At 33.3% G+C, this 25,422-nt stretch overlaps 1 protein-coding gene across 2 annotated transcripts in view; it reads left to right on the top strand.

Annotated features, from left to right (window-relative positions):
• The window catches only part of Cad99C (cadherin 99C), a 381,342-nt gene that overhangs the window by 344,692 nt on the left and 11,228 nt on the right, over positions 1-25,422 (top strand). For both annotated transcript variants that reach the window (XM_076527266.1, XM_033474689.2), the window contains 13 exons: positions 2,593-2,742; positions 4,044-4,262; positions 7,081-7,275; positions 8,845-9,132; positions 14,697-15,014; positions 15,801-15,941; positions 16,082-16,366; positions 17,952-18,125; positions 18,597-18,806; positions 19,543-19,674; positions 19,753-19,869; positions 20,570-20,968; positions 22,839-23,467. In XM_076527266.1, coding sequence (XP_076383381.1) covers positions 2,593-2,742; positions 4,044-4,262; positions 7,081-7,275; positions 8,845-9,132; positions 14,697-15,014; positions 15,801-15,941; positions 16,082-16,366; positions 17,952-18,125; positions 18,597-18,806; positions 19,543-19,674; positions 19,753-19,869; positions 20,570-20,968; positions 22,839-23,467 — 3,257 coding nt within the window. The remainder of the gene's footprint in view (positions 1-2,592; positions 2,743-4,043; positions 4,263-7,080; positions 7,276-8,844; positions 9,133-14,696; positions 15,015-15,800; positions 15,942-16,081; positions 16,367-17,951; positions 18,126-18,596; positions 18,807-19,542; positions 19,675-19,752; positions 19,870-20,569; positions 20,969-22,838; positions 23,468-25,422) is intronic.

Below are 25,422 nucleotides of genomic sequence, written 5' to 3' on the forward strand. Positions count from 1 at the left end.
CAGAAACTATTTATACATTTGAGGCGCGGTAAGTTGTTACGGTAACAATATCGCCCCGAGTCATGGGAACAACTAGCACCAATTGACATGCGTAGCAATGTATAAAAATATTTGTTTATATATTCAAATATTCTAATAAATGCTATTACAGCATGTTCTTAAATATTATTTGATTTATAAGGACAGAAGACTTGACGATATTGAAATTAAGTAATCGAATTAGACAAGAAAATAGTGTCTCCGAAATATTTACTCCAATTTACTCTAAAACTGCACAATTAGCTGTCGCGGACGCTACTAAAATGGTTGATGACGTGGCGTGGTCGGTCCACGCTTTCAAAACAATTAAATTCTTCTTTATTTGAAATATTAGGTCTACCGGAAAGTTCTGTCCGATAATGTCATTGCAAATTTCGATAGATATGCACATATTCATTTGAGACATATATTTTTGAAAAATGTTGCTCATAAATTGCCATCATGCTGGCAAGAGGTCATAAGTAATGACGGAAATTATATTGTACAATGAATATTACTAAATTTATGAAAAATCTATTATTTCCTTTCATTTCACAAACGGATAGAACTTTCCGGTAGACTTAATATATTACCATCGGAACAACTTACTCCCGGAACTTCTAGTCCCGGTCTTCCCTACTTCGCTTTTAGAGAGTATGGTCGATGTACTATGTACTAGATCCTTTGTTATGCAACGTTTAATCCTTCCATAGTCGAATAATCAAGTAATATCTGCTCAGGAAGCGGATATCTTGCTATGGAAAAGATATGTGTTATCGATGCTGAGCTATTGAGAAGTTTTTCATCCTTGTAGAACTAATTGTAAGGAAACTGTGCTGGCTAGCGCACTCAATTGTACAATCGTACAATCAGTTATCGATATCCATATCAACCTTTAAGTCATGGTTGAGAGAACCCGTAAAATGGGGGCAGAATCGTTAATAAGTTGTCTTATTAATATCTGCATAGGGAAGTCTTTCGTTGATTCTCTAGACTCTCTACCAATCAAACTGAAATGAAAGTGCTATAAATTATAAATGTTACTTGTTAAGTAATTTCTTGGATGTTCAAATTTTACTATGAAAAATTAACCATTCTATTGCCGAGCTACGTAGCACATGACGCATTTTTTACATTTTCGTTTTAGGTTCGGATAAAAAAGTAGAAGTATACAAAAAATTTTGTTGTTCCAAGTAATAACAAAATTGAAAAAAATTATATTAGTCATTGCAACGTTTAAAAAAGATTCAAGTAATTTATAGTCCGGTCTTAAAAATGTTATTTCGTTTCAAAAGATGTTCGAAGTACGTATAAAGCTTCGCCTTTGATATTTCACAGTTCTGTAAGATTTTCTAGGAAACGAGAACAATATCTATTCTATAACAATAATTGGACCGTTTATTTTGAAAGTGGTGTAAGTCCTTTTTTTAAAAAAAATGAGATATGACGTAATTTATGCTTTATTTAGTGTAAACTTTTTGTTTATAACTAGTTAGTAGTTAATATCTTAAAAAATGCCAATGCTTTGTTCAATTTAAAATTGACCTGTAAAAGAAATTGCGTAATCATTGATTATGAAAGTGATAATTCATATTATTAAAAATTATTATCAATAATAAAAATTCTATTAAAATAAACTTAAAATTTATTTATAAAATATTTATATTATGTGTAAGTCCAATTTCCATAGAAAGGTGGCGGGGTTAGTGGCCACCGGTGGCTTCACAATTGCTTTATTTGCTATTTATATTGTTTTATTTTCGTGCCAAAAGTTACTATTTTAGGTTACTTATTTTATTTTCCTCCAACAATGGATAATTTCATATTCACATCAGATAGTGATATAGGTAAGAAGAAATAGTAAATCAATGTTATTTTATGACAATATTATTTCATGACAATTGAAAATAGTTATTTTATTTTATTTCAAATAAATTTACACGGAAATAAGACCCATGAATATAAACAAAAGAATAATCTTAGAATCGGAGGATGAAGATAATTCTACTATGAAAAATAAATTAATGAAGCGTAAAAAGAGAAGAAGAATTATAGAGATAGAATTTTCATCAGATGAGGATATTGTTACTGAGAACTTGGATTCTGTAAAAGAAAATAAAGGAAAATATACGCAACGAATAAACAAAATTAAGCGAAATGCCGGACAAGAGTACTTTACAAAAAAAGGAAAATTCATTCCAGCAAAAAAAGAAAAAGTGATATTTGTTATTTCAAAATTGAAATTAAATGATATTTACAATTGACTAATTATGAAAGTGGTGTAAGTCCATTTGCAGCCTGAAAATTGTATATTATTTTAGTTAAATTCGCCTAAAAGAAATTTATATAATCAAATTACATATTGATAAATTAGTACAAACATTCCCAGACTTTACATAATTAACCTACATTTTTTAATTGTCAGATCTGCTAATATTCAATTTTCTCGAAACGAAAGAAAGTGGACTTGCACCACTTTCAAAATAAACGGTCCAATTATCATTTCGCTAACTAGCGAAACGTATTATGATTGAACAGTATAATAATATGCGATTGAATAATATTTTGTTTCAGGATCGAGCGAGGAACTTAACGGACCGATTCACGTCCACTACTACGTTAACAGTAAACATTAGAGACGACGATGATCAGGATCCCTCCTTCATATACCAGGGCTGTATGCTTCTGGATGGCGCTTGCATTAACCCGGAGTACTCAGCTTCGGTAACTATGTTTGTTTAATTACCTAGTAAAGCTTCATCGTTAGTAGACGATTCGTTACCTTCGGCAGTATTTCATATATTCATAACAAGTTACTCATCCACAGAATTGTTGACGAAATTATTTTCAATTAAATTGAATCTTTCATTAAGTATTACCAGCGAGGGTGGATTATTTTGTTTTTCTTCTCTCGAAAAATTACAATTGAACGTTTCGGATTGCATCGTTTTATTCGCGATGATGCTGATTTAAATCCTGACAGGACCATTAAACCACGACATATAAACATAAACGTTTCCAATGAACCTATAATCATATATGTCAAGTCTATAATCATACATGTAATGATGTGATTAATCATACGTGTGTTTATTGGATTGAAATGATCTCAATAACTCCATTCATTGTTCCACCGTGCAACAGGATACGATAATTCAAATGATAATAATGAAAACTCGATCGACTGTTCTGTAAATAAATCCTCAGATCGTTATCAACAATTTGCTTTATTATCGCGTTAACAATATTATCTGATAAACCACTTTGTAACAACTGTAACATTCAGCTTACAGTTAAGCACATCCTAGTAGAATGTCCAGTGTACAACAATATCAGGAAAAAAAGTATAAAAATGTCCAATATCATCAAAGAATGTTTGGATAACTATAAACAAACAGCGAAAGTTATGTCATACTTGGAAGAAACCAAATTGTTTAGCGAAATTATACAGTAAGTTAAGAAGCCTAGATTAAGTAAATAATGTAAAGATTTTATGCAAAACTATGGCTTATATACATTCTTCTTAACTATATTCGAATGGCATCTCGATAAAAATCTCTTAATAGTGAATGCATAGGATTCTTAATTATTTTTAAGCTCATAATTAATTTGAAGGGGAAACGACTTTCTAATAAAAATGCTTCGGATGTTTGTGAAAAATGAAGCATTTCAGACGTTCGTTTTTGTGAAGAAAAACGTAGATTCGAAATTTTTGTACCAAGAGCTTTATTGTACTCGTCAAATCATTTCTGCGGCGCTGAACTTTATTAGAATCTATATTTCACTGTACCGTGAGCGTTGGAAGCCCTGCAAATGCATTATCACATGCATGCTACCGGCAACAAAAATTCGAACGACGACGATTCTACTCTACATTGTATATCACGAACCACCACGTCCCAACCCTCATCCGCAATATGCAACCTATTTCTTATTGTCGCTCTTAAATCTTATGCGACACGATTCTAAGGCATCGTCTAACCGGTTCTGCTCAATGCGATCGTTTCTATTTTCTTTTGGTTCAGGTATCGAGCGGAGTGTTATCCGGGATACTTAATATATCGCCGGAGAAAATACAAGCTGTTGATATGGACAGTATCAACGCACCCATTCATTACTCGTTCCTGAGTGGCAATCCAACGAATTACCGCGAGTTCTTCGAAATCAATCCGAACACCGGCGCGGTGAAGCAAATCAAGGCAGTGGACACCACGGTCACCAAAAAATTCGATATCATAATCAAGGTAAGCAGACCAAGACAGAAATTAGAATTTTAGCATACTATTGGGTTGGCAACTAAGTAATTGCCGATTTCAGTTATAGATGTCTCTCACTCCCATTTTTATGATATCCGTAAATGTTATATTATAAAAGACTACGGAACTTTATAAGAAATAAAAATTATTTTCATCAATTGCAACAAACATGGAAATTTCTTTCTTTAATTAAAATGATGCATTTAACGAAAACAACACATAATACAATGGAAAATAATATATGCCCCTACATTCTTGTAACATATTCATTGTTTTAAATTTCGCCTACTCCTTTTGGTATAAATGCATCACATTCATTCAACTTCGTCATTAACTTGAAATAAGACAATCAGAATAATAATTAGATCGCGAATCTTTATACAAATTATCAATTTTCTTCGTCAATTGTCAGAAGCTGAAGCCACACAGAAAATTCATTCGTTTTTCAATAAGTGAGTCGAAAATAATATAGCTATTGTTGTAGTATTACTTGTAGTATTGTATTGGGTTGGGGCAACTAAGTAATTGCCGTAAATATCCGTAAATGTTATATTATAAAATTATTATTATTACGTTATTTTGTATTATCCGTGAATGTTAGCAACTGGACAAATTGAATGCAGCGGTCAAGGAAAAGCGACCAGAATTGGTCAATCGTAAAGGTGTCATTTTCCAGCAGGAAAATGCTAGGCCGCACACGTCTTTGTCCACTCGGCAAAAATTGATAGATATTGCTTGGGAATTGATGTTACACCCACCATATAGCTCTGATCTCGCGCAATCGGATTACCACTTATTTCGATCACTGGACAACTCCCTTCGTGGTAAAACTCTTAATGATGATGACGCTGTAAAATCTCACTTAACTCAGTTTTTGGCCGAAAACGATGAGACTTTCTACGAGCGTGGAATTTTCAAGTTGTCAGAGAGATGGCAAAAGGTCATCCAACAAAATGGAAAATACATTACAGATTAAACTTCATTCCAAGTGAAAAATAATTTTTTATTTCATTGAACAAATCGGCAATTACTTAGTTGCCAACCCAATATATGTGATTACCATGGAACATTCGAATTTATAAATTTATTTAAAATATAAAAGGCAAACGGAATTCCTCGTACGAAATTATTTAAGCATTATATCGGTAAACAATAATCATTGTTATTGCAAGAAATATAAATTATTATTTTGATTGCATATTCATATTCTTTTTTCCTATTTATATCTTCTTTTAGCAAAGAAGGAGAATGAAATGGTATTTAGTTTAGTTTTGATAAATGACTATTATCTGACTACATAAAATTTTAACATAATGAAGACGTATATGGATAGACATATTGTATTGTATTGTATTCAATATTTAATTTTATAATGAGGAAATTAGTTAATTACTAAACAGGTTCGAATTTTATTTTCTAAAAAATGCAGCTGCATGAACAAAATATTTCAATGCCTTTATAACTATATGTGTTTAATTTAATTCAAAGTTCATGAATGGCTACCACTACAACTGCAATGAATATATTGGTTCTTTCTGTAAAATTAACAAGTGTACATGATAAAGCAATATTCACAATATGCATTCATATAAGTATACATATAAACGTAATGAATTCGTATAAACGTATAAAGATAATGTATATTTATATAAACTTATGAAGATAATGCATATTTATATAAATGTGTGTTTATGTAAACCTATAAAGATAATCTATATTTAAATAAATATTTGAACATAATGTATATTTATGTAGATCATGTATAGAGACAATGTATATTTAAATAAATGTATAAACATAATGTACATTTATATGTATACATTATGTCTATACATTTATTTAAATATACATTATCTTTATACTTTCATAATACACATTTATGTAGATTATGTATAAATTATGTTAAATATAAATTAAATGTATATTTAAATAAATGTATAAATATAATATATAATCTGTAAAATATAAATATGAATGTATAAATATAAGTGTTCATAGTGTTTATACATTTATTTAAATATACATTATATCTTTATATGTTTATAAAAACATACATTATGGTTCTATATAAACATGCGTTTATATACAATCATGCATTACGTTCATGTGCATTACGTTCATATATTATATAAATAATATTCTGTAAATATATATTTTGTACAAACATTTCTGTATGATGTACAGTTGTTAATTTTTATCTTTACGTATGTACATATATTTTTACAGAGGTGTAAAAATCATATACAAAGACAATGTTACTTTTTTCTGAAACATCATGTTACGACAAAGTTTTTCAAAACTTGTGCTTTTTTTACGTAGAATATGATTCCGAAATAAAAAATATAGGTTCACGATAAAAAGAAACAAGATAACCTTGAAATTATCTTGAAAACGTCCAGGCATTGAAAAACTGGTATCGCCATTTGATTCCCCACTAGAAATACTAAATGACATGTGTCAGTTTGCTTTCTTTTTTAAATCACGTGTCTACGAGATTTTTTCAATCTCAACTTAACTGGAACACCCTTAACAACTTAAATTTATAAACATAATGTACATTTATGTGATCGTATAAAAATAATGTATATTTACATAAACAAAAATAATATGTCATATTATCATGAGAACAGATATCAACTAAAATTAAACCGATCGAATGTTCATATGCGATCAGTGGAGTTCCAAACGCGTCAACACTGTTTCCACTTGTACGCGAAGAGGGCTTGCACAGGGTGGCAGCGACGTCAAGTATTAAAGCGGATGAGGGTGTTTAAAAGTTGTTCTTTCTTTTTTTTTTCCATCGAAGGCCGTTGAAGTATCCGAAGCGAAGCGATCGGCGACAGCTAAATTGACTATTACCGTGAAGCCGGTCGACAGCAATCCTCCAATTATAACGGCATCGAACGTCGAAGGTTTCGTCGATGAGAACGCAGCGATCGGAACAAAGGTGATCGATAAAAATGGCGGGCCTATAGTACTCACCGTTTCAGACGCTGATTTGGTAAGTGTAATCTTTAAACTTGATCTTCTACCGTTCACCGAACCGTGAACGAGATACGGATCGGCCGTTTAATTCGCCTCATTGTTAGCGGATGACGTTCCTGTTTAGCCGTTGCATAGGACGCGTTGCAAGGACACGAGGAATTAGTAGAACCCGGCAGTATGCGGCACACGGATGCGTGTGCCAATTTAGTAGAATTTAATGCACATTTGAATTCATTCAGTCATTTTATCCTCTAATTAGTGCCTTAACACTTTGGTTGTCGCATCACCTATACATATATATAGGCGACGAAATAATTTACTCAGATTTGAAAATTAATTTGTACCTTAATGCTAAAGACGTAATTGATGTCAAACAACTTTACTTTACAATTTTAATTTAATTATAAAATTTATATAATCATTTGTGTGAATTATTATCTAAATATATATAATAATATTAATGTTGAGAGAGAAATATTTTATTATTTATATATTTATATATTTATTATTTAATTATTTATAAATGTATATATATATATAATTTAATTTAATTTAATGTTGAGATATTTTTGAGGTTATTAGCGTGCCAGTCAAAGTGGAACCACGAAAGTATAATTTGCAAAGAATTTTTTGAGGAACGAAACTATAAATATTTTATATCTTGATCTGTAAACATTGTAAAGAAAATTCGTTTTTTTTTCTCTTTTAAATAAAGGATGGAAGAATGTCGGAAGCTACAAAACTTCTGTGAAATACGAAAGCGAAATTCATGAAGGAGGAATTGTCTCATTGAAATGAAAAATATTTGATCAACCTGCTTTGAGATCCACCTTTGAAGCATTCTATTTCGATATGCAAATTTTTTCTGACTGCATCCTAAACAAAAACATGCCTTGTGTGGAGCAATACGATGCGTTCGAAATTGCTTTAATTCATAAATTGCAGAAGCATTTGTGATCTTCGATGTTTTTTTCATTCGCAATTAATATAAAAGAATAGAATAAAGAATAATAAAAATAATAAAGAATAATAAAATTTATTATTAATAATTAGACCGCGGATCTTTATGCAAGATAAAAGTTCTCTATCTTGATTACAGCAAACTGAAGTTAAATAAAAATTCCGTTTCATTTCTAACATTTACTATTAATACGTTGAAAATAATCGAACAGCATTGTTAAACGTATTTCTTGCATTTACCATTTTGTATTTCATTTAGCCGTTTTTGTCATAAATCCATAAAATTCGCAGTATATTCTAACTGGTCTAACAACTTCATTATAAGAAATGTTAGAAACAGTTATTCCTTATTTCTCAAGACCACATTTAATTTATAAAGGGTTAGGAAACGAAGCAACGTTTTATTAATTTTATATTTATTTATTCGATATCTTAAACGAGCTTTGGTAACTTAACTCCATTAGAGATCTATCTCATCATCTTCCAACGAGCACGAGAATCTTGTTAACATTTTTACCAGAATGTTCAAAGATCGAGAAGCGCCATGAATAAGCAAAGTTTAGAAATCACATTAAATTATGGTGACACTGATATTACCAGCCGATAAATGCAAATTTATGTCCAGGGACCCGAAGACCCGAAGCCGACCTATTCGTTCGAATTAACGACCAGCTTCTTCGCGATTGATCCTGCCGGAGTATTGGTCGTAAATGAAGAAAATTTAGATCGAGATCCACCGAGCCCCGGTCGTTTCCGGTTTCAAGTGGTCGCCAGGGAAAAAACGGGAGTCGCAGCTTCCGCGCCATTATCGTTCGTGGTAACTTTGAATGACGTTAATGATAATGCTCCCATGCTCCCAATGACGGCGCCCATCACTGTTCAAGCTGGAGAAACAAAACGACCGGTCACGAAGGTAGGTTCGCCGCAATTAGTATCTTGTCATTAACGTCGGAACTCGGAAAAATTCCTGCGTCATGTATCACGGTTGATGTTGAACTTGATAACAAAATGGACACTGTTTTCTCACGTTTTACCTGCAAATACAATTAATCCGTGCCTTAGGTCGATAATTAACGTCTCCAACGGTGTTTAGCATGCTAAAAAGTTATTCATTTAATCCGTCACACGGGGGGATGTTCCGGCTACTCGTCGCTCGTGTTTGTCTTTCGGTTATCTCTCATTCCCTTCCTAGGTCAAACTGCAATTCCTCCACTTTGAAGTTTCATAGCAGCGATGCAGACTTTAATTACGGAGATTACGATCAAATTTTTGGTGCGTCGATTTAATTGGGTCGATCCAGCAGTTTAATGTACAACTTAAATTTCTCGCATAATAATTGCCTATTACATAACAAGAATGAACATCTCTTACATGTTTCGCTGTACGATCAATGTCGTAACAAAGTAATCAATTTTTAGGAAACTGCGGAGTGCTATGTTAATAATAATAGACATTTACGATTTAATCGTACAGCAAAACATGCCGGAGATGGCCATCCTTGTTAACATACAGTGACTCGCATTAATATTCGTACACGATATTACTGGAAAAATTATTGCTCCTTTTTACTGTTTACTACAGTGTTATTGAATCAATTGTTTTCTCATACGATAAAGCACTTCTTAAAATAAGTAGAAATATAAATTTTGTTTATTTATTGCGCATGTTCTTTTGTATAATAAGCGATAAACAAGATTGTGACAAAATTTAACGTCGCAAAAATATTCGGACACAACATCTTAGATGCCAGAGTAAAATACTGTACTACATTGACGACGACGCTAACGCACATTGTTTATAACAACTTATTGGATTATTTTCTCTCTTTTGAATACTCAGAAGTTTTTCCTTCTAGCATATAAGTTACAAAAACGAATCGACGCCGAGAGTCTCGCCAGAGTACCATTAGATAAACAATGATTTCATATGTATATAGAGCAGAGTGCTCTTTGTCTTTGGGTGACGTTTTCGGTTTCGTCTTTGTGAATAGTCTTCAGTCTCCTGCAGCAATCAGGAGAGTAAAGACGGTCCTTCCTCGTACATCAAATTAATAAACTAAAAGGGATAAGTTTAATTCACTGCGTTTTACTTTTATTTATCTACCCATTTCCAATACAACTTTTATGTTGTAACAAATTTTATAAACAAATAAAAATTCATTATGAGAACTCGGTACCACAGAAATTATTGGTGATATCAAACGCTTTACTTGTGAAAATGGGACGAAAAGGAAGAAATACGTCTTTTGAAATCCGACAATTGATTATCTATCACAAGGAAAAGGGAAAATCATACAGAGATATAGCCAAATTATTAAATGTAAGCAAGAGTAGTATGGCAGATATTATACGTCGATACATTCGTGAAGATTCAATCGATTTAATTCGTCAGAAAGGTGGTCCAAAATTATTAGACTCTCGCGACCAACGTAAGATAATATGAACAAATTCTGGACAAAGTGCTACAAACTTAACAAAGAAGTTGTTCGTAGAATCTGGGAAGAAGGTACACCCGGACACAATATACGAGGGGTATTAAAAACTTATAGTTACAACGGAAGAGTTCCTCGTAGACAGCCACACATAAATGAAGCAAATCGCAAGAAAAGATTGAGCTTTGCAAAAGAATATTTGTACAAAGACAACTGGTGGTGGAATGATGTAATATTTTCGGATGAAAGCAAATGTAATCTTTACGGATCCGACAGTCGAAAAATGGTGTGGCGTAAAGTAAATACAGAATTAAACATTTCAAATTTAACACGTTCCGTGCCGAGCTTTTTTTACTCGAATCTTCACACTTTGATATTTTACTAAAACTTGATGTATTACGTGCAATTATTAATTCTCGTACACATAACAACGTAACAAAAACTTATCAACGACCATTCTTGCGGTGGAAATTGATTCTTCGGTTCTAAATTTCTTGTAAACAATTTGTTCAGTTCACTAAGTAAACATGCAAGCGTGTACCATCGATGGTACACGTGGCACGGAACGTGTTAATACCGACAGTGAAACACGGTGGTGTTGTGTCTTGTCCGTAGGTGTAGGTGATCTAGTTTTTATCGATGGTATTATGGACAGAATGAAGTATTTAGACATTTTTTTAAAAAATTTAATTACAAGTGCTATAAATATGGGTATACGTAACAATTTTAAGTTTTATCAGAACAACGATTGTAAACACAAGGCCAGAATTGTACAGGAATATTTATTATATCATTGTCCAGAAGTATTGCATTCTCCTCCTCAATCGCCTGATTTAAATTCGATTGAAAATTTATGGGATCAATTGGACCGCAAAATTCGTACAACACTTACAAGGACAACAACAGAGTTGAAACAACGTTTGTTAGACGAATGAAACGGATCTCGCCGGATTATTTAAATAAAATCATCCGTAACATGCCCAAGCGATTACATGAAGTAATAAAACAAAAGGGTCAACCGACAAAATATTAATATTATGATAACATGATTAAAAAGATTTTCATTTTATATAAAATTAATGTAATTCATTCACTGTCCGAATATTTTTGCGACGTTAAATTTTGTCACAATCTTGTTTATCGCTTATTATACAAAAGGACATGCGCAATAAATAAACGAAATTTATATTTCTACTTACTATAAGAAGTGCTTTAATTTATGAGAAAACAATTGATTCAATAATACTGATTCAAATATTAATGCGAGTCACTGTATGCACTTCGTAGTTTGCAAAAGATTCAACACTTTATTACTGTCACGGAACGAAATAAGTAAACAATCGCAGAACAGAAGGCAACTGTTAGGCAATTATTATGCGGAAATTTAAGACGAAATTAAAAACGCACGAAATTATGGACCGACTTATTATGTGTTTGATTCGTGTTACAAAAATTGAGAATCCGAGATCATTACTCTCTCAATCTTCTTGAATCTGAAGGACTCTCTATTTTTGTTGTTGAAATTTGTGAGCTGTAAATCGACGGAACATTGTGCACAGTGTGTCTTCAAAGTGGCTTCTCGTTTTTTCAATGGAACAAGGATTTATTTACATGGTAGTTGTTCGTGATACCTGGTTATTGACGTGCAGATTGACTATGCAACAGTGTCTATTCAATTCACTTTTAATGATTGCAATCTGGCAACGTCCTACTAAATTTTCATGTTCCACAACGATTGCTTCTCGACTGCCGCGGGAAACTGCAACGATATTTATGAGAGTAGTTGAGAATAGTTTAACCTTAAAAGAGAAGATCCTGTCGAAATAAATTCCGAGGGAGCCGATAAGCAGGCGTCCTATTTTCAAGCTTGAAAACTTTTTGTATAAGAAGAATTTAGTGACCTGGCACACTTTTGCCCGGTGTATTTCTCCGCAGTGTTGACAACAAACGTCGTGACACGCTGTGGAGAAAACTCCGGCAAATATTTTTATCCTCTGCGTTGTATAGCGATTTTAGTATCATAATTCTGGTGAAACGAACACAGCACTGGCAATCTTTGTGTAGCAAGACAATTTCGTTGTTACGATGCTGTGTGTGTGTGTGTGGAAAGAACTGTATTAAAATCAGCACACATCTTTTGTATTTATTATTTATTACGCACCTTTGAGAAAACTATAAAACACTCCTGAATTTCTAGCATTTCTTAAAACCACGGACGTGTACAAAGTTTTTGTACAGAAATATATGCAGAGTATCCCTTCTGTAGTAACATATACAAAAATTAGCCAGTATTGATGTTGTTTTACAGTAATGGTAACAGTTTCTAAGAAAAACGGGTGCGACAAAACTATAAGACAGATTAGGTTTTCAGTAAAAAATCAATACATAGAATTCTTTTTGTTACTTTGTAATAATGCGTATTTCTACCCGTCCTTTTTACTACTTCTAGCATTTTTTCTGGTAAAGATTTACACAGTTTCTTAATTGTGTTTTGTTTCAAATTCTTCCACTTATCTTCAATAAATTTTTTAATTTTCCTATGGTGTTAAACTGCTTTCCTCTTGAGTATACTTCCTCAGCTGACATTCCCGAACAGTTTTTAATAATATTCAAATCCTGCGATCTTGCTGGCCACGGTTAAATTATCTATGTTTTTATCTTCGAAATAAGCTCGTATTATTCTTGCAGTATGCACAGCTGCGTTATCATGTTGAAAAATATACTTTTGCTTACCTATTTTTCGTGCACATTTCAATAGTTGCTTATATACTTGTTGTATACTTACTATTAATTTTTGTAGAAACAAATTCAATACATGTCTTTCCATAGTATTCTATAGCAGTCCTCATTTGCCGCCTTTGCTGCACGATTTCTTCTTTCCTCAGATCAGGAAAATAATAATTTAGGCCACCAGGCCCATTTCAATTAAAACGCTTTTTGTTGGAAAAGATCATTTTTTCCACTTTTTACATCAATGTATCCGATCCTCTGCAAATTCCAATCTGGCTTGTTTATTATATAGCCGTCACTTAGAACCCTTTATTATTCTCTGCACTGTCCTAACACTCGTTCCCACACCGGATTACGCTGCTATTTGCCATGTTGTCGTAGAATTCGAAGCATATCTTAAAATTTGTCGCCTTTTTCGCTTAGTTCTCGATTTTGGACGACCACCGGGTATTTTTTTAACGTATTTTTCTTTATTTTTTAAACAGTTGTGAACTATGTACACAACGACTTCACCCTAAATATGTTGACAATTTTTCGCACTGAATTGCTGTGAAATGATATTTCATTATAAAAATATATAGATTTATTTATAAAAATATAGATTACATTTATAAATATATATATATATATATATATATATATATATATATATATATATTTATAAATATATATATATATATATATATATAAATATATATGAAATATATAAATATATAAATATATATATATATATAAATATATAAATATATATATATAAATATATAAATATATTTAAAAAATTAATCTAAAGTATAGAATAAAAACTTTGTTACGACAGATCATATTTGAGACAATTGAATTCGATGATTTTTTGAAGATGCGTATCAGTGAACATATATATATATAACAACAAACTTCGTGAGAATTTTCAGTTTAAGGACTGTCGGTGTTTATTCGAATTCTCAATTTTCTGCTATGTTCAGTGATTTGGTAATTTTGGTAATTTTACATTTAAAAAATTAATCTAAAGTATAGAATATATATATATATAATTACCAAAATTACCAAATCACTGAACATAGCAGAAAATTGAGAATCCGAATAAACACCGACAGTCCTTAATCTGAAAATTCTCACGAAGTTTGTTGTTCGATCTAATTACAACTAGAGTGCATAAGTGTTATTGTTTCATACACAACAATTTTGAATTCTCTGTCCGAGCAATATCTATACTGTATCATCTATATTATATTTCGCGCGAAATCCATCAGCTTTATATGTTCTATTCGTCTTTGAATTTTTGCTTTAACAACGTGTTCGTGAAACATTTATTCCAGATCGAAGCGACAGATAACGACGAAGGTGAGAACGCCGAAATAACTTACAGCATCTACCACGTTTCGAACAACGGCTTGCATAAGTTCAAAATCGACCCAAAGACTGGGGTGATCGAATCGGTGAGAAAGCTGAATGCGGGCGAACAATACAGTATTACGGTGCAAGCGACAGACAAAGGGGGAAAATATTCGCAAACCATTGTCGAGGTGAACGTAATCCCTGGCCCCAACACCAAAAGTCCTGTGTTTCATCAACCCGTGTACGAGGTGCAGGTCAGCGAAGGTGCTTCGATCAATTCCACGGTCGCAACGATTACTGTAAGTTTATTAGTTTTTCTCTGTTCAATTGACCACGAGGTACGCCAAGAAATTAAAAAGAATTTATTCACGCTTTTTAGAACTTTCAAAGAGCAACTTTTATACTGTATTAATATCTGTTAATACCAGAAATAGTCTAAATATTACCATTCCTACAATTTCTAAGCAGATTTACGTGACTACAAATTTGTATAAAACAAAATACTGTACTCTCTTTTGTTTCAGCGATACGGGTCGAAATAAAGTGTTAGAAAACGAAAATCTCTCAGTATATATGTATACGAAAATTTCTCAGTATATTTGAACTATGAGATACTTTCAATTTAATATTATCGTAGTTAGTACATCTTTATAATTTTGCTATATTTATTTCATTCAAATGCGATTAAATAAATATTATAATATTATAAACTAAAATAATATATCACATTACTACAATTGATAATTCCATTTCAATAATAGTTCCATCAATTAATAAGATCGAATGAAAAGTAGAGTGGCAATGAAACAAATTTTGTTTAAAGCCAATCTATCAAATATCTATCATTATATTATTATTATTCTGACTGAAAATAAATTAAAGAATAACGTTAAAAATCAATTTCTATTGTAGCTTAAGCGAACCAAATTTCCATTGATTTTGTAGGACATCAAAGCGTCGCAGTTTCGCCGCCATTAACTAAATTACTTTAAACTTTTCTGAGCGGTGGTTCGGCGGTCGATCTAATTTATTATCTGCAACATTATCTCGTGCATTGAATCGATACCTTTTGCATCGACTTACAGGCGGTTGATCCAGAAAACGACCCGGTATCGTACTCCATTGTTTCTGGCAACGATCTCCGTCAATTCGTGATCGGTGACAAATCGGGCATAATTACCGTTATAAGGAAGTTGGACAGGGAAGATTTAACTCGTTATCAACTGGTGAGTTTTCGAGTCGTCGAGTTTTTAAGTATCCCCTCGTAAAGATCTGCTCTTCCGCACGGGTACAGGAGAATGCAATCCGTTTCTCTAACTGCTACAAGGGCCAATGAATGTTATCCGAAAGCAATTTCTGCCGACAGGTGATAAAAGCCGAGGATTCCGGTGGTCTGTTCAGCTCCGCAACAGTGAACATCAAAGTGACGGACATCAACGACAAGAATCCAGAATTTGTAGACTTGCCTTACGAGTTCACTGTTAAAGAAGGCGAGGCACGGAAATTGATCGGCCGTGTGCACGCGGAGGATGCCGACGAAGGCATTAACGCTGAGATCACCTATTTCGCGCCGGACGATATTCCTTTCACGGTGGACCCCGAAACCGGAGATATCCTGACCAAGATCGTTTTGGATTACGAGCAGAATGACGTGAGTGATCTATCCTTTCACCTAATTTCGCTCCTCATTACCATTTTAATATCTGATTCAAGCAATTCATGGCAATTAGTGATTCTCTTTTATCATTAAGCTGAATAGCGAAAAATTATGGTTTCTTCGGTAAAAATATTATTTTTTAAAACAGTCAAACATTATTTCTTAATAAATATTGAATTCTTCTGAGATTAAAGAGTTAGTACAGTTAGTACATCTTTCTCGTGGTACTATGATAATATCGCCTTTGTGATAATAATTAATAGATCAAATTGAAAATAGTAGGAAAATTTATAAAATGTATGAATGTCTATTTATTATTTCAATGTACTAAAATTATTTAAGAAACTAAGAAATTGTAATTAACGAAAACGATTTGAGCCGTTTATTTTGAAAGTGGCATAAGTCACTTTTTCAAAAAAATCGAGTTAATGGTAACACTAATTACAATTGAACGGTATCTCTTTTCATTTAAAAAAAATTTGCAATCAATAAGTTGAGAACTATTGAGATTTGTTCGAGAGAAGTTTTGCTAATTAACGGTATAACAAACATGTTTATTTTGAAAGTGGCGTAAGTCGCTGTACTCGGGAAATTAATTGCGGGGCTTAGTGTAAAAGAAATAGAAACGTGTGATAAGTGTGTGCAAAGTATTGTTTTGAATTATTTACAGTATTTTTAAAAAAGTTGTGATCAGTGGACTTATTTTTATAAGTGCGAAAGAATAGTGCAGTTTTGTAAATTATATTATAGTGATAATAATAATATAATAATATAATAGAAAAGTGGATCCGTTATACGCTGGATCTCGTCCTGTTTCTTCAGCAAAATACAAAGACATGATGGACTTGCTTAATTATATACCCCCAATATACCGCAGTTATTTCAAAAATTTGAAACAAAACACGATTTCCGAGGACTTAATCACTCCTATTGATGACGAAAATTAAATTGAACTGATGTATTTTCATATAAATTACTTATACTTATGTTTCAAAATGTACTAATTATTTTTGTATTTTATGAATATTAAAATAAAAAATACTTAAATCAAACCTTTATATTGAATATGTTCATGGTATAAATTATTATTATATATGTAATTTATTCAACAATTTTATTAAATCACTGTCCTTTCAAAACATCACTTCGGTAAAGTACGTCGAACAAAATTAATACATGTCAGTCATTTTTCTAAACTATTTATTTTGAAAGTGGCTTAAGTCACTTTACCGTAATGAAAAGTGGTGATTTTTTAATGTTTATACGAAATTATTTATACTGAGAAAAATATCAGTATCCTGAGATAACAAATACAAATAAATCTTCTCGAAAGTTAGCATCCATATTTTTAAACGTGTCAAAACGCAAACCCTTAAATATCTCGACTTAAAAACAAAGGGACTTATGCCACTTTCAAAATAAATGGTTCATTTAAAGATCCATAGAGTTCTCTTATCAATTTTAGGCAATGATTTCAATGTAATGTGCCTGTGCTTCACATCAAGAAACTAAATACGTTAAACATGTTATAACGAAAAATGTTTGGAAATTAAAATCAATATCTCGCTTTCGTTTACAGGAATATAAGTTTGTTGTCACCGCAAGGGATGGGGCTCCGGATTATCGTTTAGCCACAGCTACAGTGACCGTGAAAGTTATAGACGTTGAAGATGAAGTTCCCATTTTCCGACAAAGTAGCTACGAGGCTAAGGTGAAAGAAAATATACCGGACTACACGGTGACACAAGTGATGGTAAGTTAAATTTTTGGAACACCTCGAGAACTAAAAAATTACGTTCAGCAATATTGATAAGTTTTACCGACATAAATAGAAGAAATCCGTAAATCTATCAAACTAAACCAATTTGAAAAGTTTTGGTAACATGAAGTTATATCTGGAATTATGTTGAATCGAATCTTAAAAAAAAATTGAACACCACAAATACTATCAAACGAATCAACATAGACGCAGAATTTAATGATTTAATGATTTTAATGAATTTAATGATTCAGAATTTTAAGTGAATAATGTTCAATAAAATTGACATCTCTAATTTGAGTTCTGTTTAATTGGTCTCAGTATAAATAAAACGTTTTCGAATAGTTTTTAATGAATACAGTAAATAATAGTTTGCGCCGCCAAATTCTGAGACGGCTTTAAACATCGAAAATTCTGAACGAATAATCATCCTTCTCCAGGTAGATGTAACGTGTTTAATTCCAGGCCGATGATCCGGATACAAAGAAGCAAATTACGTACATGATCAAACAAGGGGACACTGAACTCTTCAGTATAGACCCAAAGACTGGAGTGATAAAAACTATTCGCGGATTAGATTACGAGAGAGAGACTCAGCATATTCTCATAGTTGGCACTGAGGAAAATACCAGCGACCTACCTGGTTCAACAACTAGGATTGTAGTCAACGTTCAGGTACTGTCTGATAGCAAAGGGACATTCCTTTGTCTTAATATTATTGAATCTAACACTAAAAATATTTGACATATGTTGTTGCTTTATAAGAATGACAAGACTAAGTTTTCGTAGACTTTTTGCCATTTTTATAATATAATAATAATAATAACTTATAATTTATATAATAGAGTAAGAAATTCATTCAATTATTTCCCACGAAAAAAGCTTTTATAATTTCAACAACTATTAAAATAAAAAAATGATAAACCAGTTGATTGGACCACTACAGTAGATTTAGACTTAAGTATACATCTCTGTCTTTTGTAAAAATGCCTCATTTGTTTCTGTTCATATAATTTTACAATGCAATATAATTTTGTTGACACAGTAAAACTCAATAATACAGTTTTGAAAATTGAGCTGAACATTTCCATTGTCCAATACAAGATTATATATTCTCCTTTGAGATACTAATAAGTCGTTTCATCATGTTCAATTTCAATCTTTTCTATATTATTATACGTTTAATAGTGGTAACTAAAATTGAATTGCCACTGTAATTAACAAAAAGACGAATGTAAAGAAAAAATCATGTTCTCAAGAAGGATTGGCTCAAAAATGGTTTTCAACACTTTTGACAACAAATTAAATATTATAATAATTCTTTCAAAACTGTTTAGAAATTACTTTTCTAGAAACCTTTTAACAATAATATCATACTTATAAGAGGCGTTTGAATTTTCCATTATATTAGGATGTCAACGATATCCCTCCGGTGTTCACGTCAGTTCCTCGTCCGATTACGTTAGACGACGACGTTCCTATTGGCACGACAGTCATAAATCTGATTGCAACAGATTCGGATGGCACAGCCCCTGGAAATCAAGTACGTACTTTTGTCCGATAAACTATAATCCGGACATTGGAAAAATGATTTTTATTGACTCGTTGTTGACATAATTAGGTGAGATACGAAATCATTGGCCGTGGAATAACGAACAAGTACTTCGTGATCGATCCAGACACCGGTGTGTTGAGAATAAGGGATGATTTGCGTAAAGAAACCGACACCGAATATCAGGTATTATTATTATTATTATTATTATTATTACTATTACATATATCGTATTTAATCCATTTTTAATGTTATCACGAAATCTCTAAAAAATTCTGCGCTAACAAAAGCGAATTAAATAAAGCAATCGTTTATGATTCTAAGTCATATAACTTCCTTTGAAGAAATACTAATTATACAATTTAAGTAAAAGTTTCAAATTTAAAATAATATTCCAAATTACGCAGAGCATGTAATGACAAAGTAAATCTGGCAGAAAATTATCAATCTTTTGTTATTAACAATGTATTGCACACATAACATAATATTAAGATAGCGCTTGTTTTAATATTTTCTTCGAAAGAATAAAAATTATACCATTTAAACGGGAGTTCTAAATAAAATTATAAACAATATTCTAAATTACAATTTCATAGCAATGATTATACTAATATAATATAATATAATAACATGACGGAATTATAATATTTCATTTGAAATGGCCAAAATTTCGCAATCTAAATAAAAGTTTCGAATCAAATTTCAGATAATATTTAAAATTACAATTTCACATAGATTGTAATTTGAATCTAAAATCAAAGGTACCTTTGGTTTGCTTGTTCATTTATCGAGGAATAGTCATTTAACGATTGATTCATATTCCACAGAGCACCGTAGAATTGTTGTAAGTAAAAAGAATGATCTAATAGGGCATTCAAAATTTTAGATCGACGTGCGCGCGTACGATATGGGAGAGCCGCAATTGTCATCGGTGACAACGGTGCCGGTTTACGTTCGCCACGTTGCCACGGTGCCACCCGAAATTGGTTTGGGCTTCGCAGAAAACTCGTATAACGTCGAGGTACCAGAGGACGCGGGCGATAACACGCTCATCAAGATAATCACCATCATTAATAGCCATGCCCACGATACGACCCCGTTGAAGTGCGAGATCTACAGCGGCAACGAAAATGGATTATTCGAGGCGAACGTCACAGAGGAGCGAAATTGCGCGCTGATGTTGAAGAAAGGAGCTTTGGATTACGAGTCGACGGAATCCTATCAGATCAAGATCAAGCTTGAGTCTTTGTCCAGTCTTTTGAATTCCGGAAGAAACACGACAATGGTACGTTCAGATAAAACTCGTTATATATTCTTTTATCTTTTGCTGAAAGCTGTTCCGTCCTGGACGGATCAACACCGAATAATCTGTCAGGTCACTTGAGGGCCTACGGGGTCTAAACTACGACCCCGAGAAAAGGTGCCTGACAGACCAATAAAATAAACCGAACCCTACGGGACAAGGTTCAAATATTTCGGATTTACAACGATGACCCGCTGTAACGACATTTTTTTACCGTTTGCTTTACCGGTTAGAGCCGGAGACCCAAGGTGGTCTCCAACTGCCTTCCGTCGACTTGCCCTTTTTTCAAGGCCCTAGAGCAACGTCTTCGGAAGTGGGGGCAGGTTGGGGGTGAAGCCAATCAGGCTCCAAAAATTGGCCGCACAAAATTGACTCCACCCCGAGCAAGTCAACCTGCAACCCAAAATTTGTCGAGACAGTCAGTCTTGTCGGTAACTCTCACGAGAGATGGTCAATCACTCTCACGCACAACTGTAAACCCCTGGACCTTCTTCAAAATAAACTGTGTTGCCTTACGTTTTCAACCTAGTTTAAACCTTTTTTACAAATCAACTTCACCGCCATTAAGTTGACGTTGGAGGCGCAGCATTTGGAGGAGCAACCTTCAATCTGCGCACCGTACGATACATTCGTACGGCCCTAACAAAAGCTTTATGTAAAATGTACACCAGGGGTGTCAAACTCAAAAGCTATAACTTGGGCCAAATAAACAATGCTTAACTTTAGGTGGGCCGCAAAAAAAAAATCAATGTTCATAGAAACAAATATTTTTATTTTGACTAGTACATTGTAATAAACATATATAAAGTCAAATTATTATTTACGTCCTGATACTTGACATCAAAAATGTTCATCTCGGGCCGCGGGTTTGACACCCCTGATGTACACCATCATTTCAAGGTATTCGATAGCTTGTTGCTGCAAATATGACGGTCACTCGTAAATTTTTGTGTAATTATGAAATGGTGGTGTAATTATGTAATGATACAAAATGGCGGATCGTCGATAGGCTGCGGATTTTATGCATTTATAATAAAAATGGATTGGTGAAATTTAAAATGGTACAGAGATTAAAAGAATGTACGATTACCTACATATGTTATTAACCCGCTAAAATTATTATTTTAAAATTTCTATCTTGTGTCTGTTTGTTGTAATTCATGAAGAATATTTTTATTTTGCGTGAAAATCCACAGACTAGTAAAAAGACAGTATAAAATACTGCTTTTGCTTTTTTTGACGTATTTTAAACTGTCAATAATGTACGTTATCAATTATTACTCAACAGAAGTATGTATTTAATTAAACTATTGTTATTTGTACGGGATAAATTTGTACACGTGATCGGTTCTAGTTTACCCACATAGTTGTTTTCAAATTATCCGAAAATATATTTCAATCAGAACTTAGTCTGTTTTAATGGAGACAAAATATATATTATGACTTCGTGATTTTTTCTTTTGCAATTCCTGATATTATAGAAATGCTTCTATGAGAGATGTTTAACTAACTTCTTTATTCGAGCATACAGTACAAGTATAAATAAACCTCGCTATTCTTCAAGTTAATTATGAATACAGTCCGGAAAATGCTTGCGCGAATAAATTAAGCTATCGAATAAAATTGTATCCCAAAACATTTTCAGAACTTCGTTATCAATCTGCAGATGTCTACTTCGCAAGTGCATTTTTGTCGAGCAATTCGCCGTCATCTATAACCTTATTTCCAACATATCCGAAACGACTTACACAATTTTATTTCAGAACTTCGGTGCACGCAAACATTCCGGTTGCGTCGACCGGAAAAAGAAATTGATTTCGCGAAGTGAAACCCGCATCTCTTCGGCTTACAGGTGAAAATTCAGGTGCTCGACGTGAACGACAATAAGCCGGAGTTCCTGTTCCCGGAAGGTAATAAAAAGTTATCGCGTGGTCGTTATTTCGCGGCGATACCAAGGAGCGCGCAGTTCGCGTCGACGGTGATCCAGGTGAAGGCGAACGACAAGGACAACGGGAAATATGGGAAGCTGGAGTACAAGATCCTCGGCGGACGAGGATCCGATTATTTCGCTATGGACAGCTCCTCGGGGATAATTCGAACCACGGCGACGTTCGACAACGTGGACCCGATGGAGCTACCGTTCAAATTCGACGTCCGCGTCCGGGACAACCCTAACGCCACCGACAATTTCAACTCGATCGTCGCGCCGGTCATAGTGAATTTGATCGGCGAGGAGAATCTGATGATTCTGGTCGTTCAGGAGGCGGCGCCCGACGCGTTGCAAAAGGAAGCCGATAAAATCGCTGGCATCATTGAGGAGAAAAGCGGCCTGCTGATCGGCATCGATAGGATCGCCGTAAGGAAGAACTTAACGAGGAATGGCACAATCGAAATGTTCCCGCAAGACTCCGACGTCTGGTTTTACGCCGTCGATCCGGACACCGAAGCCATTTTGGACAGAAATAGCTCGCGGATACAGAGGTATGTTTCGACTTCGATACGAAGTTTTCTGCTTATGCGGCCGCGAAAACTCTACGGTAACAGTCGAAGTTTGTGGAAGCGAGTTCACGTGGGCTATAACCGTGTCTAGTGAATTAACAATTTTGACGCAATGGCTTTGTTGTGCTTCCCCGAGGTCAAACAATAAAAAAAGATACAATGAATATTGCTTCTGACTCGATATCATGGCGGAACTTATTTGAGAATTAATTGTCTATAGGAAATGTATCGATTCTGTTAATCGTCTATAGTACTCTGTATTTTTCAAAGTAGTACCAGCGTGTCATTGTTTTCTAAATGTAACTTCACAACTGTACTGTGATAAAAGTATTTCGTTCTGCGGTTTCCTTCCTTTCTTAACACTATGCCGTCCGCAGATCTTAGATATGATTCTTTTGTTTGACGCCGGCATGATAGCTTGGAAATTTTAGATTTAAAAAAAAATTTCGAAGATGGCGGTAATATAAATTCGTAAAATTAAGATAAGTCATCCAAGAATCTTCGTACTTAATTCTTAGTTAAATAAGCACAATGCTATAGTTAGTTTGCTGCCTTTTAACACCCAAGAAATATAGTTCAAATGTTATTTCAGTTTTTTAAAATGGCATCAAAGTGGTACCACCGGCATACAACAGATAGTTTTTGCATGGCACCAGCGTGGCACCGGACAGCATAGTGTTAACAGTCAGAATACATTCACTTTCATTCAAAATTGTAAACTCGTTGTCAATTTACATCTAGAAGTTGCAATAACAAGTATAAGGCATGTTCTTCTAGTACGAGACACATAGTTAATATTTTTCCAAAGCATGTTAGAGCGTGCATGGTTTTTTTTAGATGTTCCTTTGTATTAATTTACGTTAGCAATCTTAATACCCCAACAAGCACTGGACGTCTTAAAGACGTCCATTTTAGGTATGAACGTCGTACGCCTTAAAATAGACGTTTTTAAGACGTCTTATGTCAGACGTTATAAGAACGTCCAATTTAGGACGTCTTTAAGACTTCCCGAATGTCCTACACCAGACGTCTTAAAGATGTCTTTGTTCCACCTGAGGCTAGACCAATCAAACCAGTCAACAGGACAGCCTTGAATTTTTCTTTCACAGTTTTTCTTAGAAAAATGTTTTCATTAGAAATTTTGAACTAAACTTCATTATTCAAGCATATATTATTACAGAAATCGTACAGAGTTTAAATAAATTCAATCTAAGTTTCGTATGAAAGAACAAAATAATCAGAGGAAAAAGATATTTAACACAAATTTTGTTCAATTTATGTATTACAAATTCGTTACAAGTATATTCATTCGTTTGAACAGTCGGGAACTAGTACACAGCCTTCATGATCCTGTTTTTAATTACCAAACTGCGGATTTTATGCATTTATGATAAAAATGATTTGGTCGAATGGAAAACAGTGAAAACATTTAACGAATTTAAAAATACTGCTCCAATATTTTCAATTCCATTAAAATTACTAAGAAACGAAATGAATGTCTCTATGTAGCTCCTGTATCTTGCAATTAGTGCAGGCAATATTTATTTTTCATAAAAATTCACGGGCTATTGACGTTCTATTGTCGTTCACAAAATTAAATATTTCGAATAGCACTCGCGTCCGATATCAGCCACGTTTCATTTTCAACCCAACAGGCCAGTTTAATTGGAATAAGTGATGCGTGACACGGGCTAAATATTCAATTCCATGCCAGACTCGTAAATTTCATGTGCTTATCGCACACACTGCGTGCCGCCGTAGTTTTTCAATATCTGCTTCATTTCTTATTTCCATTTTACAAAATGGGACAAGGACTCCGACCGCGTATCTAGAAAACGGAAAGTTCTAAACCATAAAGTAAATTTTAACAAACCGGTTCAGTTTTACGTTGCAATAGTAAACAGCGTCAATACTTTACAAAATACAAACATATCAAA

The sequence above is a fragment of the Megalopta genalis genome, chromosome 17 (assembly GCF_051020955.1).
Source record: "Megalopta genalis isolate 19385.01 chromosome 17, iyMegGena1_principal, whole genome shotgun sequence".
NCBI lineage: Eukaryota > Metazoa > Arthropoda > Insecta > Hymenoptera > Halictidae > Megalopta > Megalopta genalis.